At 34.4% G+C, this 16,366-nt stretch overlaps 1 protein-coding gene and 1 pseudogene across 2 annotated transcripts; both read left to right on the top strand.

Annotated features, from left to right (window-relative positions):
* The first annotated feature begins 809 nt into the window (after positions 1-809).
* Positions 810-2,428, top strand: LOC110812504 (putative purine permease 11; annotated as a pseudogene). Its single transcript, XR_015818754.1, has 3 exons — positions 810-1,002; positions 1,100-1,349; positions 1,383-2,428. The product of XR_015818754.1 is annotated as a putative purine permease 11 (transcript).
* Positions 2,429-13,891: 11,463 nt separating this feature from the next.
* Positions 13,892-15,523, top strand: LOC110812528 (putative purine permease 11). The gene is made up of 2 exons (XM_022039321.2): positions 13,892-14,051; positions 14,166-15,523. The coding sequence occupies exons 1-2, from the start codon at positions 14,015-14,017 to the stop codon at positions 15,287-15,289; spliced, it is 1,161 nt and encodes a 386-aa protein (XP_021895013.1). The 5' UTR covers positions 13,892-14,014; the 3' UTR covers positions 15,290-15,523.
* The last annotated feature ends 843 nt before the right edge of the window (positions 15,524-16,366 follow it).

The following is a 16,366-nucleotide window of genomic DNA, read 5'->3' as shown; positions in this document are numbered from 1 at the left end:
AAAAATAATATCACGACTGAATCATAAATTACAATTTGTAATTTATCTCGTTAATATTTTAATACAATTATAATAATCAAGTTAGGTTTTATCACAGTAAATTATTATAATTATAATGAGAAGAATATTATGGTGGCTAAAGTTTCTTAATTGATGACAATTACAATGAATTAGTATTGTCTATTTATTTGTTTATTTTTAAATAAATATTTTAATTTTTGTTCATTCCAATTAAAAAAATACTGTTCAAGTTAATATTAAAATTTAATTGAATTATTAAAAATTTATATTTTAAATTATTTTCAGTAATTTATATGTAAGATAAATTTAATTCTTATTTATAATTTATTCAAATTAAGAATGTGATTATGGGAAAATAATAACACTAAGTAGCCAAAAAATTATATTTGTTTTCTAAATTAAACTTATGTTAAAATTAAAACATTTATCAATTAGTTATATTAAAAAAATTATACTAATACTAAAATTATTAAAATTTTATTAACCGTCTAACAAAAAATTAAACATATAGAATTAGCTGAAACTAAAACTACACAATAAATAAAGAAATTATTAAAATTATAATATAACCTATCAAGTAGTTTTTTTTTTTCGCGCATTACATATTTTTTTTGTTCATTATTATTATATTTTTTCGGTCAAACGGTTCTTGATTTTTTCTGAATTTAGTAAAAAGTAAGTGAAAATTAAAAATTCAGTCAATAATTCTGAGTTCCTCATGTGCGACCAAGTTGACGGCTGGATAAGTCAAAAACCTGGTTTTTTGAATATCATCTGCTTTAATGCAACTTCCCAGATCCAGTGGATTTAATTTAGCCACCATGGATGAACGCTTGTCCGCGTAATACAAATCTTTAAATACCTCACCACTCAATCCAATTCCACAAAACAAAAGCAAACCAAAGACGCAGCATTTTAGCTCCATTAACAGACCTTCCTCAACCATCCCAGACATGGCTGAAACCACACCTCACAAACAAGGTAAATACACACACGCACTTGTATGATATCTGCTTACCCTTTAAAAATTGGTTGTAATTCTATACAAGTTACTCACTTTTTTACTCCATTTTTCCAGAAGTTCAAGTAGTACAAATCCCAGTTCATCACTCAACGGAGCAGTTCCAAGTTCTCCCACCACCAACTCATAAAGAACGAAAATGGTGGGTTTTGGTTGTTTTCTGCGTAGCTTTGCTCATAGTAGGCCAATTCTGCGGCAGAATCCTTCAAAATATTTTCATCAATGAAGGAGGAAGAGGAACATGGATGATTGCTCTCATTCAAACCGCTGGATTTCCCATCTTAATCCTCCCACTTATCTTCTCCTCTTTCTCCAAAACCCCTCCCACTAATCCCCCCATCATTTCCACAGAAAAACATCTCTCTTCAAGCTCTGTTTAATTTACCTCTTCCTCGGAACCCTCTTAGCTGCTTCAACCATGTTATACTCAGTCGGAATCTTGTACATTTCTGTCAGTAGATTCGCTGGAATTAGCGCAACGCAGTTATTTTACACCCTTACATTTTCCTACCTCATCAATCACCATAAAGTCTCCAACTTTATAAGTCTCTCTGCAGTTCTGATCACTCTATCAGCCGTCTTTTCAACAATCAACGGCTATTCCTTTCCGGGTAAGCCAAGCACGGGTTCACCCATTCCCGCCATCGGTCACCCGCTCACTCAAATTGCATCAATTGCTTTCTGTTTGATGCTTTCCCTAATGCGATTAAGCTTCGACAAAGTGATATTAAAAAGGACGAACAAGACGAGGGTTAGAGCTGTGTTGGAAATGCAGATTTTCACAGCAATGGTGGCTTCGATCATTCTGGTTATAGGGTTATTGGCAACATCTGAAAGGACGAGTACTCTAAGCTTCGTTTCAGGGTTCAACAAAGGGACGAAAGGTTACGTGTTGATTTTGGTAGGGGCTGGTTTGGGTTGGCAAGCTTTCTCTGTTGGAGCTGTGGGTTTGGTTCTGTTGGTTTCGCCATTTTTCTCGAATGTGGTTAATGTGTTTGTGATGCCATTTTTACCAGTAGTTGCAGCTCTGTTCTTTGATGGGTCAATGTCGGTGTGGAAGATAATCGCCATGCCTTTGGCTCTGGTGGGTTTTGGGTTTTACCTTTATCAGCTTTATAGGTTTGAAGATGGAGAGACTGGAGAAGAAGGTTCGGAACAGAACGAGGGTGAAGCCTAAGATTAACATTTATTAATTTTTTCTGTTAATTGTGTAGTGTAATTTGAAATATTCGTCTTTTATGATGCTGTGATTTTTTTTTTATATTTATTTTGTAGTGGAAAATTAGTTGTAATATTTATGTTTGGTTATTAAGAGATTATATTACATTAATTGTAATTAAATTATACTTTTTAATTTTAATAAAATTTATAATACAAGTTATATAATTATTCCAAATGTTCGCACAAAATAAACCTTCAATACTACCAATTGAAATGGAATTGACCCATATAAATTTTAATTAAGATTAGTTTATACTGATGTGTCTTGAATTTTGACGATATTTATCTATATTTTTGGAATAGTTTATTTAGATTTTTTTTTTTATATTTATTTTAAGAAATATTTGATGTATATCCTATAGAGTTTTTATTTGTTAAAAACTCTGCTATTCTCTTTATAAATAAGTTTGTTAACCTATTAATGATGTACTCTATAAATAGTAAAATACTTGTGTTCTTTTCTTTCTGTTTTTACTTTGGTATGATTGTGCATGATTTAGGGATTAATTTTTTCCAACAAGTGGTATCAGAGTTCGAGTTTTAGCTTGATTAGAGAGAGAAAGCAGATCAGTCAGTGAGGAAAAAAATTAAATTAAATCTAGTTTTTTTCTAGTTACCTGAAGAAGCTAAACCGTGCAAAGAGGCCAAAATGGTGAACACCGCGGCTTGAACGGACGAAATGGTCCGTGCTCAGATCTGTTCGACCAGATTGACGAGGGAGAAAGCCGGGTTGTGCGAGTGGCGACTGTTGAAATCAGACCTAAAATGGAGAAGCTCGGATGAGCAACGACTCACACGAAGAAAACCGACTTGCTCGAAGAGGAGGGTTAGAGAAGAGAAAAAGAAGGCTGATTCGCGACGTTTGGCCCCATCTGTGTGTGAAACTAGAGCCGGAGAAGGAGAATGCATGCGAGAGAAGATGAACCAACATGACGACACCCAGTTCACTCGAGGCCCGTTTTACGGCGTTCCTAGCGGTGTTTCAACTCGTTTTTACTAAATCTTTGTCAAATTCGTCGAGCCGCATGCTTCTGTGCTTTTTTTGGTGTTTTCTGTCAACGGCAAGAGGCAACCAGTGGCTGCGTGTGTAACAGCACGTGGAGGACCACATAGCAGCGCGTACAGGCGCGTGCTGGGTTCTGGTGATTGCGTTTAATGGTTTTTTGTCCAGTGGTGACTCCCTGTGAGTATTTTTTTCTTTCTGATAGTGTTTTTTTTTTCTCTATTTGGTTTTTTGGTGCACAATTTAAGGATTTGAGATGATATTCACAAAGTATAAGATAGAGAAGTTTGATGGTGGTACGAATTTCAATCTATAAAAGATTAGAATGAGATCATTCATAGTACTACAAGGTTTATGGGAGGCAAATGAAGAAAGATATCTCGAGGGTATGAGAGAGTCAGAAAAGGCAAGTATGCAGGATAGAGCCTTATGTGTGATTTTTATGAATATCAATGACAATGTTCTGCGAGAGATTGCTGAAGAAATTTCAACTTCAGCTGCGTGAAAGAAACTAGAAGATTTGTACTCCGTAAAATTGCTGATGAACCGCCTTTATCTGAAGAAGAAGTTATAAAATTTTAGAATAAGGGAAGGTACACCCATTAAACAACACCTTGATAAGTTTAATTCTTTAATTATAGACCTGAATAATATAGATTTTAAGATTGAAAATGAAGATCAGACATTGATTGTTCTATATTTATTACCATCTTCTTATGAGACTTTTGTTAATACTATATTGTATGGAAAAACTAGTATTTCACTAGATGTTAGCAACACACTAAAATCAAAAGAGTTACAAAAAAACTTTACTGAGTATAAAATAGAAGGGAAAGGTTTGGTAAGTAGGGGAAGGATACAGAGAATAGGCAAATTAAAATCTAGAGGTAAAAAGGAAAACTATTTTGAGTGTTGAAGAATGGTCACTTTAGAAAAAATTGTCTCATGCTGAAGAGAGAAAAAGAGCAAGAGAGTTTTACTAATATAGTCAACAGAGATAATTCTAATGATAGTGATAGCAGCAGTGTTAGGGTAGTTTTATATGTGAATTTAAATAATAAAAAAACTCATGAATTCTTGATTTTAGTGCTACATTCAACATGTGTCCACATAGGCATTAGTTTACTACTTACAAGCAGACGAGTGGTACCGTGTATATGGGAGATGACAGTTCGTTATCTGTAGCTAAGGTTAGTAATATCATATTAAAAATGTTTGATGGTATCATCAAGACCATTGAGTGTTGACATGTTCCTTAAATGAAGAGAAATTTGATTTCTCTTTATATATTGGCGACTCAGGTTTACAAATATCATGCAGAGAATGGTACTCTTAAAGTGTGTAAAGGCTTCGAGGTACTCCTAAAAAATAATTTAAAATCTAGATTGTATGTTCTTAAGAGAAATGTAGTTTTAGGGGAAGCTATTGTAGTATCAAAGAGCAGTAATCAGAATCAATTATGGCATTTGGGTCATATAAGTGACAATGAGTTATTTGTTTTGAGCAGACAAAATTTGTTGAATGGATATAAAGAAGAAGTTTTGGGTTTCTGTGAACACTGTGCGTTTGTAAGCAAACTAGAGTGAAGTTCAACAAAAATGCAGTGCACAATACCAGAGGTAAGTTGGATTATGTTCATTCTGACTTATGAAGTCCATACAGAGTTTTCTCCAAGAGTGGTGTAAGGTACTTTATGACATTGATTGATGATTACTTTATGAATGTATGAGTATATTTTCTAAAATCCAAGGAAGATGCATTTTTAACATTTGTCAGATAGAAGACCATGATTGAGAAGACGATAGAGAGGAAGATCAAGTGTCATAGAACTGATAATGGGTTAGAATTTTACAATCATGAGTTTGATGATTTCTATAATAAGGAAGACATAGTAAGACATCACACTTATGTTGGGACACCACAATAAAATGTTATTGCAGAATGCATGAATAAAATGCTTTATGTTAGGGCATGAAATATGTTGTCTCATTTAGGCGTGAGACAGGAATTTTGGGCTGAAGCTGTGAATACTGCTAGTTTCTTAGTTAATAAATCTTCATCCACAGCTATTGAGAGTAAGACTCCTTTTGAGATATAGTATGAGTCACATGCTGATTACTCTCAGTTGAGAGTATTTGATTGTCCTGCTTATACTCATGTTAGGGATGGTAAGCTTGAGCCGATGGCAAAAAAATGCATATTTATAGGGTATGCATCTGGAGTGAAAGGCCACAGGTTGTGGTGTAGTGATTCCAAGTCTCCAAGGTTGATTATTAGTAAAGATGCAACATTTAATGAGTCTGCTTCATTAGATAGTTAGAAAAAGAAGACAATAGTAGAATCAGATCACGGTGTCAGAGAACAAACAAAGTTAGAAGTTCAGTCAAATGGTCTAGAGAATGAAGTGCATGATCTTTATCAAGAAGGTGATAGTGCACCTGATTAACAATAACCATATAGTATTGCAACAAGCAGGGAGATAAGACAAATTAGACGACCACAGAAATATAAGAATCTGTTTGCATATAATTTGTCAATTGTAGAACCAGTTGATTTGTAGGAACTAGGAAGTTCGGATGTTGATAAGATGATTGGTGTTGTGTGAAGAACTTGATGTTAGATGTCACTTTGTTCAGGGATCAGATAGCAAGTTTAGGTGCGGCTTAAACTTGGTTGGAGTATGCTCAATAGTGCCCCAATGGGGGCATGTTGGCTAAACGATGCGATAAAATGTTAGCTATTTTGATGATAGAGGAAATTCAAGCCAAAAGGAAGATTTGTTGATGTGTCTTGAATTTTGACGATATTTATCTATATTTTGGGGATAATTAATTTGATTTTTTTTTTATTTATCGTGAGAAATATTTGATGTATATACTATAGAATTTTTATTTGTCAAGAATCCTGCTAGTCTTTGTATAAATAAATTTACTAATTTATTGGTGATATACTTTCAGATTATATTGTAACGGCCCCGGAAATTTAAATGAAGATGTATGTATTAAAAATTCTTAGTGGGGAAGCGAAATAAAAATTCTGATTTACATTCCTTACATAATAACCATAAACATATTCAGCGTGCGAAAGAATAAGCTAATTAAAAAAAATACTCGAAATAAAAACTATAAATAGAACTATAAAATTTTTAGGCGTTTAACTCGCCGTCTTCCTGCGGAACGGGCTCGGGAACTACGTCTTCCTAATCTGAAATGGTTAAGGAATGAGCTATACTAGCCCAGTAAAGACATCACACTATCTCACTGTCACAGAAGTAAAAGTTGGTAGAAAACAAAAACGACCAATGGAGCATAATTTATAACAAACTTATTTATTAATAATAAAAACCTTTACTGTCTACTTATCTCGGTGAGATTCATGAAAATAACATATGAGAACAATAACATTATAACCATCATAAAATTATATACACTTTGTAATGTAACACATGTTATACTTTTGCACCTCAATAATCAGACAACAACTAGTATCCATGGGGATCCATAGGGGGTCCCCGCTATACGTGAACTATTAACATTAAGAACTTAATTCCAGGGCCGTCCCCATACCCCGTCCGGTATGGGCGCCTAAAAACCATGAACCTCAATACCCCGTCCAGTATGAGGGTGAAACGGGCCGTCCCCAATACCCCGTTCGGTATGGGCGCCAAAACCATAAACCTCAATACTCCGTCCGGTATGAGAATGAAACGGGTCGTTCCCATACCCCGTCCGGTATGGGCGCTAAAATACATAAGGTCTCCATACCCCGTCCGACATGAGAGACCACATTCCCGGTAGGGTTCCCTATGGACTCAGTCCGTCCACCATCTCCCAGGATATCTTGTCAGGCTGTCCACATTATCCATTTATCAATTCACATAACCATTTTCCATTTTCCTTGGTCTCAATTATCAAATCAAACATAAACACGTAAACCAGTAATGAACACCAAACAAACAACACAACATCGGGTTCACCATAATTCAAACCATAATAAAAGAAGCCATGATTCATGCATACGAAATCATAAAATAAATACATCAAATACCATACTACATTTAAAGCTGAAAAATAGATCAAACAACAACTGACCGAAAAAATACATCAGATTCAGGCTCCATTAGTAACCTTAATTAATTATACACATGTATTAATTCATGAAATATCGTTTTATTATTTATTGAGCTTTAATACCGTGATAGGAAATATGGTGAGAAATTCTTACTTATTTCGGGGTCTGAAATCAGCTCTAAAATGCACTTACGGGCTGTCCCTAAATTTTCTGAATTTTTTTCGAGAAATTGAAACGCACTACCGGTACCTGCACGTGTCCCAAATCAGACCCAAGACCCCTTTTCGACCAATATCAGAATTCCAACACAGCGGCTCCGCCGTGCTCCGACGACGGCACCGCCGCCCGCGACAGCGATCCGCCTCGGATTGGACGTTTTTGGTCATTTTTGGCCGAATTCGGCCAAACTTACATTGGTTCCTGCGATAAAACAACCATAGGGCCCTCGGTGGGCCAAAAAATAACGAAAAACTGAGACTTACTGGTGGTGGAGCTCTCGGGTGCGGCGGCTTCTCCGGCGCGAGTCGCGATTTGATGTTTTGCTCCAGTCAACCTGTAGAGAAAAGGACGGTGATCACATTAGTATAAAAATTGCATCGAACGGGAACGGAAAAGGGCCTCATCGGAGGCAAAAATCGAGGGAAGCCGCGGCGGCGCTGCTGGACTTCGGCGGTGTTTTCCGGCCGATTAGCCAGTGGTTTGGCGTCGATTTAGCCATAGACGGATTCAGCATCGAAAAACGAGCCAAAGGGAGAAAATTTACATTGTTTGGCAGTCGAAAAACCCTCCAGTGGCGGCAGCGGGTGGCGGTGGCCGGCTCCTCCGGCGACTGGTTCTTCTTCTCCGGCGAGGGTACTGGCAGCTAGGGTTTGGGGTCGTGTGTGGGTGAGGTTATTTAAAACCTTCTATTTTTAATCTCAGTCGTCCATCACGATTTAATATGGGCTGTCCGATCGCAATTAAAATGGAAATAAGTCTGGGTCGTCCATTGCGATGTAATCTGGGCCATCTGTGCGCGTGAGATCTGGGCCGTCCGCACGCGTGAGATCTGGACCATTTGTTCGCGTGCACGCGGATCGCTTACGTGGCTCCGTCCCGCGTGGTCTCCCGCGTCAGCTTCATTGCCACGCTGCGTGTTCTGGTTGGCCGGGGCTGCTGACTAGGCTGCTGACTGGGCTGCTGACGTGTCATAATTTTTCTAAATTGCGTTTTGACCATCGGTTTCTGATTTTCTTTTCAAAAACACCATTAGAATTCAAACTAAAATTTTAATATAAATTAAATTAAATTAAAAAATAAAAATGATAAAATTTGGGTGTTACATATATGGTAGAATTCTTTCTTACCGATTTTATCCATGGATGTACCTATATTGCGGAATTTGTTATTTTAAATTTAATTACCTTAAATATATAAACAATTTATTTATTAAAAAACTCTACATAATTATCTTTATCTCAAATTTTAATTCAGCCCAACCTATTTTTACTAATTTTGAATTCATTGTGATTGGAAATAATATTAGCTATATATACAACATAGTTATAGTTGTTTATTGATGATTTCTTGAATTCATAGTGATCATATTGGATAACATATGTATTGTTAGGTTTTAATCTTTTAAAATAAAATGGATCTTTTTGACCCGATTTGACCCAAATTTCTGAAATTGCTATGATATTTGAGCCATCTTCATCTATATAAACTTTCATAAGGTTCAATTAACTTTGAATTTAATATATCTCTAATCAATTAATATTTTATATTGACAAAAAAAAAACATGCTATATTGACGTGATAAGAAAATACCTATTAATCAAGTCATTAAATCTTTTGCCATCATAATAAATATTAGTGCTCTCTTAAAAAAAAAAAAAATTAAAGTTTGAAAATAAAAAGCTATTGAATTTTATAATATAGTCTTTATAAGTGGGGATTTAGGATAGTTATAATTTCAGTATATAATCGCATAGTTAAGCTTTTCCTCCACTAGATTTAACTTTAATCTTTTTATTTGACTCAATTTTTTTTTTGGGTTCTCATATTAATCTTCATATGAATAATTAAAATTTAATTTAGTATATATAAGGTAATAGCACCTTATTATAAAATTCTTTAATGACGGCAAATTAGTTTTTTTTTTCTATTATTGATTATTTTTTTATATAATAATAATAACATAATTTTTTAATGAAAACATATGTAAAAATAAATGTAATTTATTAATTATGATATGTAAAATACATTATTCTAGTGATTCAAAACCATATAAAAGGGTTTTAATTATGAGTTGAATATTACATAATTAATGGTAGAATGAAAATTAAAATTCAGACAAAATAAGTACTTCAAAAAAAAAAAAATCATATGAATCACATGATATGTTCTTTGTTTTATTCACTTTTTTGCGGCTTAGTTGATAATTACACTATTTATTGTGAATTTATCGTATAATCTATCATTTTATTTTTCTCTTTTTATTTTATATAAATTAATAATATATATTTATTAAATTTATATATTTAATAATTAAGTAGTATATATAAACTAATATAATACAATAAAAATAATATTTAAATAAAAATACATGTGAGAATAACACTTGACTTAAATACACAATCTCTTTCAAAAGAAAGAACACACTACCTATTGTGAATTTATTGTATTTTTAAGTGAACCTACCATTTTATTTCTCTCTTTTTTAATTTTTTATTTTACATAAATTAGTAACATATTTTGTTTTATTAAATTCGTACATTCAGTTAAGCATTAATTAGTAATTAATAAGAGATTTAATAAAGTATTTTCTACACATTGATATTGAGTTTAAGATCAGACCCTCACTAATTCTTACTAGAGAAGAAGTAACCAATGAATTAAGGCTGAACATTTTTTATTTTATTTTATTTTATTATTAATTTAGTTCTTATTAAAGTTACCGTGAAATTAATATTAAATACTTGACTGAAAATTTGAGCTCAAATTTTTAAATAAGATTTTTGTAACGGCTCCAGAATTTTAAAATTAAATATGTGTATCAAAAATGTCAAATGCGGAAGCGTAATAAAAACTTTGATTAACATCCCTTACATCAAAACAAAAAACGTGCTCAAAGTATAAAAGAACAAACTAACTAAAAGAGAAACTCGAAAATGAAATCTATAAATATAACTACGGAGTCTTCAGGCGTCCCCTTCGCCATCTTTCTGCGGAACGGGCTCGGGAACAATGTCTTCCTAATCTGAAATGATTAAATAAGGAATGAGCTACACCAGCCCAGTAAAGACATCACACTATCTCACCGTCCCGGAGGTAAAGGTGGATATAAAATACAAAAAGACCAATGGAGCATAATTTACAACAAATTCTTTTATCAATAATAAAATCCTTTACTATCCACTTACCTCGGTGAAGTTCATAAAATAACATACGAAAGCAATAACATTATCATCATCATGAAATCATATGAACTGTATAACATAATACTTATCACGCCTTTTGTATTTCAATCGTTACACAACATATTTTTCCTCATTTACCAGCCTACTAGTATCCATGGGGATCCATAGGGGTCCCGTTACCCGTGAACCCTTAACACTTGTAATCAGATTCCAGGGCCATTCCCATACCTCGTCCGGTATGGGTGCCAAAACTATAAACCTCAATACCCCGTCCGGTATGAGGGTGAAACGGGCCGTCCCCACACCCCGTCCGGTATGGGCGCCAAAACACATAATGTCTCCATATCTTGTCCAGTATGAGAGACCACAATTCCAATAGGGTTCCCTACGGACCTGGTCCGTCCACCATCTCCCAGGATATCTAGTCAGGCTGACCACATTATACAATTATCAATTTACTTAACCTTTCATTCCCCTTTTTCCTCAGTCAGCATCATCAAATCATACACAAACAAGCAAACCAGTAATTTATGCCAAACAAGACAACATACAACATCGGGTTCTCAGTCATTTAACCCATAATCAATAAAACAGTGATATATGTACACGAAACTATGAAATGAAAACATCAGACCTCATACTGCATTTAAAAACTGTAAAATAGGCCAAACAATAGCTGATCGACAAACACATCAGACTCGGGCTCCATTAGCGACCTTAAACAATTTCACACATCTATTGATTCATGAAATACCGTTTTATCATTTATTAAACTTTAATACCGTGATAGGAAATAGGGTGAGGGGTCCTTACTTATTTTCGGGGTCTGAATACGGCTCTACAGTGCGCCTACAGGCTGTCCCTAATTTTTCCGGGGAACTGAAACGCACTACAGGTACCTGCACGTGTCCCAAAAAATCCCAAATTAGACCCGGGACCCCTTTCGACCAATATCGCAATTCTGGCACGGCGGCTCTGCCGTGCTCTGGCGACGGTGCCGCCGCTTGCGGCGGCGATTCGCCTCGGGTTGGCCGTTTTCGGCCGAATTCGGTCACACTTACATCGGTCCCTGCGATAAAACAACCCTAGGGCTCTCGGGGGGCCAAAAAATTACGAAAAACTAAAGCTTACCGGCGGCGGTGCTCTCGGGTGCGGCGGCTCTCCGGCGAGGTTCGTGTTTTGGTGATTTGGCTCCGATCAACCTGTAGAGAAAAGAATAGTGATCATGGTGATATAAAAATTGTATCAAAATAGAGGCCGGGAAGGACCTCATCGGAGGCAAAAACCGAGGAGGGGCGTGGTGGCGCTGCTGAGTTTCGGCCGTGTTTTTCAGCCGCTTGGCCGGGAGTTTGGCTCCGATTTGGGCACAGGGAAACTCAGCATTGAAAAACGAGCCGGGGGTATGAAATTTACCTCGATCGGCGGTTGGAAAACTCCCCGGTACGGCGGCGGGTGGCGGCGGCCGGCTCCTCCGGCGTCTGATTTGTCTTCTCCGACGAAGGCATGCGGCTAGGGTTTTTGTGGTCAGGTGTGGGGGTTTTATTTATACCATTTTGCCTTTTAATCACAGCCGTCCATCTTGATTAAATCTGTACCGTTCGTACTTGATTGAATCTGGGCCATCCGTGCGCGTGCATCTGGGCCGTCCGTGCGCGTGCATATGGGCCGTCCGTGCGCACGCTTGATCTGGGTCGTCCGTGCGCGCGGGGACGCATCTGGGCCGTCCGATCGCGCGCATGCGGATCACCCACGTGGCCCGTTCCCGGGTCGACGTGGTCTTGCCACGCGGCAGGTCCTGGTTGGCCAGGGCTACTGACTGGGCTGCTGACGTGGCGCTGACGTGGCACAATTTTTCTAAATTACGTTTTGACCCCCAGTTTCCGATTTTCTTTTCAAAAATACCCCCAGAATCTTAATTTTCACCCCTTTTTCCCAAAATCAATTTCAATTAAATCCAAATAATATTTTTACCCAATTTTATCATTATTATTATTTTATTTTTATTTAATTAAATTAAATTAAATTAAATAAATCAATTAAAATTCAAAAATTATAAACTAAACTAAATAAAATAAATTAAAAAAAATTAAAATAATAATAATAAAAATTATAAAATTAGTGGGTGTTACAATTTTATTATTTGCATAAATTAAATCTAGTAATTAACTTTCTAGTACTTTTACTTCATGATTTCGGATACAAACTTCACTAAGATGTATAGTATAAATTATAACTGGTTGATTTAAATTATTTAATTCAGTAGATTTGGGATTTAACTCACAAATATATTTATGTGATTGTATTAATTGAATTTTATCACGGTAGAATATTATGTTTCCGATTAAAAAAAAAAATATGACGGCTAAAATTTCTTAATTGAAGATAATTATAATGTATTAATATTGTATTTAATATTCTATTTCATTAGAGAAAAAAGATTATGAAAAAAAGACTCTTAAATTTATAAAGAACAAAAAAGCTTCAAATAATACTGAAAAAATATATAAATACAAAGGAACGAAGCATTCTCACACTAACATATTTAAGGATCAAGTATGAAAAATGTTCTGTCTTTTGTTTAATTTTTTTTTATATATAACAAAATGAATTTAATTATTCAAGTCAATATTATAATTTAACTGAATTATTGAAAACTTATATTTTAAATTATTTCTCTTAATTTATATGTTAGTTAAATTCAATTCTTATTTATAATTTATTCAAAATCGAGATTGTGATATGTGAAAATAATAACATTAAGTAATTAAAAAATTATATTTATTTTCTAAATTAAACTTATGTTAAAATTAAAATATTTATAGATTAATTATATTAAAAATTATACTAATACTAAAATTAATTAAAATTTTATCGTCTGTCTAATAAAAAAATATATTAAAATTAAACATTTAGAATTAAAACTTACCCTGAAACTAAAACTACATAATAAATAAAACATTATTAAAATTATAATAAATTGGAGTCTGTAGGTATCAGCCGTAGAGATTTTCCACTCTCTTTTCCTCAAAGTGCGACCAAGTTGATGGCTGGATAAGTCAAAAACATGGTCTTTGAATATCATCTGCACTGCAACTTTCCACATTTAGCGGATTTAATTTAGCCGCCATGGATGAACGCTTGTCCGCGTAATACAAATCTTTAAATACCTCACCACTCAGTCCACCATTTCACAAAATAAAAGCAAACCAACTAGACCCAGCATTTCAACTCCATTAACAGACGTTCCCCAGCCAGACAAGACCTCCCTTCGCAGACATGGCTGAAACCACACCTCCACACCACCACAAACAAGGTACACACACACACACACATATATATACACACTTTTATATGATATCTGATTACCCTTTAAAAATTTGGTTTTAATACTATACAAGTTACTAACTTTCTTATTCCATTTTTGCAGAAGTTCAAGTAGTACAAATCCCAGTTCATCACTCAACAGAACAGTCCCAATTTCTCCCACCACCACCTCATAAACAAAAGAAATGGTGGTTCTGGGTCGTCTTCTGCATAACCTTGCTCATAATAGGCCAATTCTGCGGCAGAATTCTTCAAAAGATTTTCATCAATGAAGGAGGAAGAGGCACATGGATGATTGCTCTTATTCAAACCGCTGGATTTCCCATCTTAATCCTCCCACTTATCTTCTCTTCTTTCTCCAAAACCCCTCCCCCCAATCCCCCCATCATTTCCACAGAAAACCCATCTCTCTTCAAGCTCTGTTTAATCTACTTCTTCCTCGGAATCCTCTTAGCTGCTTCAACCATGTTATACTCAGTCGGGATCTTGTACATTTCTGTCAGTAGATTCGCTCGAATTTGCGCAACCCAGTTAATTTACACCCTTATATTTTCCAACTTCATCAATCACCATAAAGTCTCCAACTTCGTAAGTATCTCTGCAATTCTCATCACTCTATCAGCCGTCTTTTCAACAATTAATGGCTATTCCTTTCCGGGTAAGCCAAGCACGGGTTCACCCATTCCCGCCATCGGTCACCCGCTCACTCAAATTGCATCAATTGCTTACTGTTTGATGCTTTCCCTAATGCGATTAAGCTTCGACAAAGTGATACTAAAAAGGACGAACAAGACGAGGGTTAGAGCTGTGTTGGAAATGCAGATTTTCACAGCAATGGTGGCTTCGATCATTCTGGTTATAGGGTTATTGGCGACGTCCGAAAGGACGAGTACTGTGAGCTTTGTTTCAGGGTTTAACAAAGGGACGAAAGGGTATGTGTTGATCTTGGTCGGAGCTGGTTTGGGTTGGCAAGCTTTCTCTGTTGGGGCTCTGGGTCTGGTTCTGTTGGTTTCGCCATTTTTCTCAAATGTGGTTAATGTGTTTGTGATGCCATTTTTACCAGTAGTTGCAGCTCTGTTCTTTGATGGGTCAATGTCGGTGTGGAAGATAATCGCCGTGCCCTTGGCCCTGGTGGGTTTTGGGTTTTACCTTCATCAGCTTTATGGGTTTGGAGATGGAGAAACTCGAGAAGGAGGCTCCGGACAGAACAACGAGGGCGAAGCGTAGGATTAACATATATCATAGAAATTGTTTCTGTTAATTGTATAATGTTATTTGAAATGTTGTGATTCTTTTTATTCTTTGATTTACTTTTGTAGTGGGAATTTGGTTGTAATATTTGTATTTGGTTATTAAGAAATTGTATTGTGTTGATTAATTGTAATTAAATTATATTTTCCAATTTTAATAAAATTTATAATACAAAGTTATATAGTTGTTCTAAATATTCAAATAAAATAAGCTCCTCTTTTTTTTATTGTACCATATCTTATTTTGGACCGTATTGATTTAAATTAAGGTTAGATTGATCCGAATGGAATTGTATTGAATTTATTGTTTTAAGTTTTAATTAATTCAAATAAATAAATAAATTATTTATTAATAAAATTTAACAATGAAATTATACATAATTATCTTTATATCGCATTTGAAATTAAATTTATCTCAAATTTTAATTCAACACAACCTATTTTTAGTAAATTTTAATTCATTGTAATCGGAAAATAAATCAACTTTATATACAACATAATCATAGTTGTTTGATGATGATTTCTTGAATTCAACCCAATCTATTTTTAGTAAATTTTAATTCATTGTAATTGAAAATAAAAATCAACTATATATATATATATATAACATAATTATAGTTTTTTAATGATGATTTCTTAAATTCATAACATCATATTTCATAACATATATATTTTTAGTTTTTAATCTTTTAAAATCAAATGGACCTTTTTTTTTTTTAATCCGATTTGAGCTTTTCCTCCACTAGAATTAACTTTAATTTTTATTTTCATTTGTCTCAATTCTTTTTTAGTTCTCAAATTTTTTTTTTTTAATAACGACAAAATTTAGATTTTGAAATAAAGATCAAAATTCCGACATTAATTATTTCTATTTACATAATAATAATGTTATAATTTTTTTTAATAAGAACACATGTGATAATAAATACAATCTATTAATTAAAACATATAAAATACACAACTAACGATTTAAAACCACATTTTTTATATAAAAAGACAGACGTGTTCATTTATCCACCATTTATTAATTCTCCGTGAGATATAATAATGAGTT

Source organism: Carica papaya, chromosome 4 (genome assembly GCF_054855325.1).
Source record: "Carica papaya isolate Zhongbai chromosome 4, ASM5485532v1, whole genome shotgun sequence".
NCBI classification, from domain to species: domain Eukaryota; kingdom Viridiplantae; phylum Streptophyta; class Magnoliopsida; order Brassicales; family Caricaceae; genus Carica; species Carica papaya.
This window is presented reverse-complemented; position numbering and strand designations above follow the sequence as displayed.

Bases quoted from the DNA above. Each gene is read 5' to 3' on its own strand.
- LOC110812528 (XM_022039321.2), top strand. From the start codon at position 14,015: ATGGCTGAAACCACACCTCCACACCACCACAAACAAG. The intron at 14,052-14,165 runs GTACACACACAC...CCATTTTTGCAG, and splicing joins TCCACACCACCACAAACAAG to AAGTTCAAGTAGTACAAATC.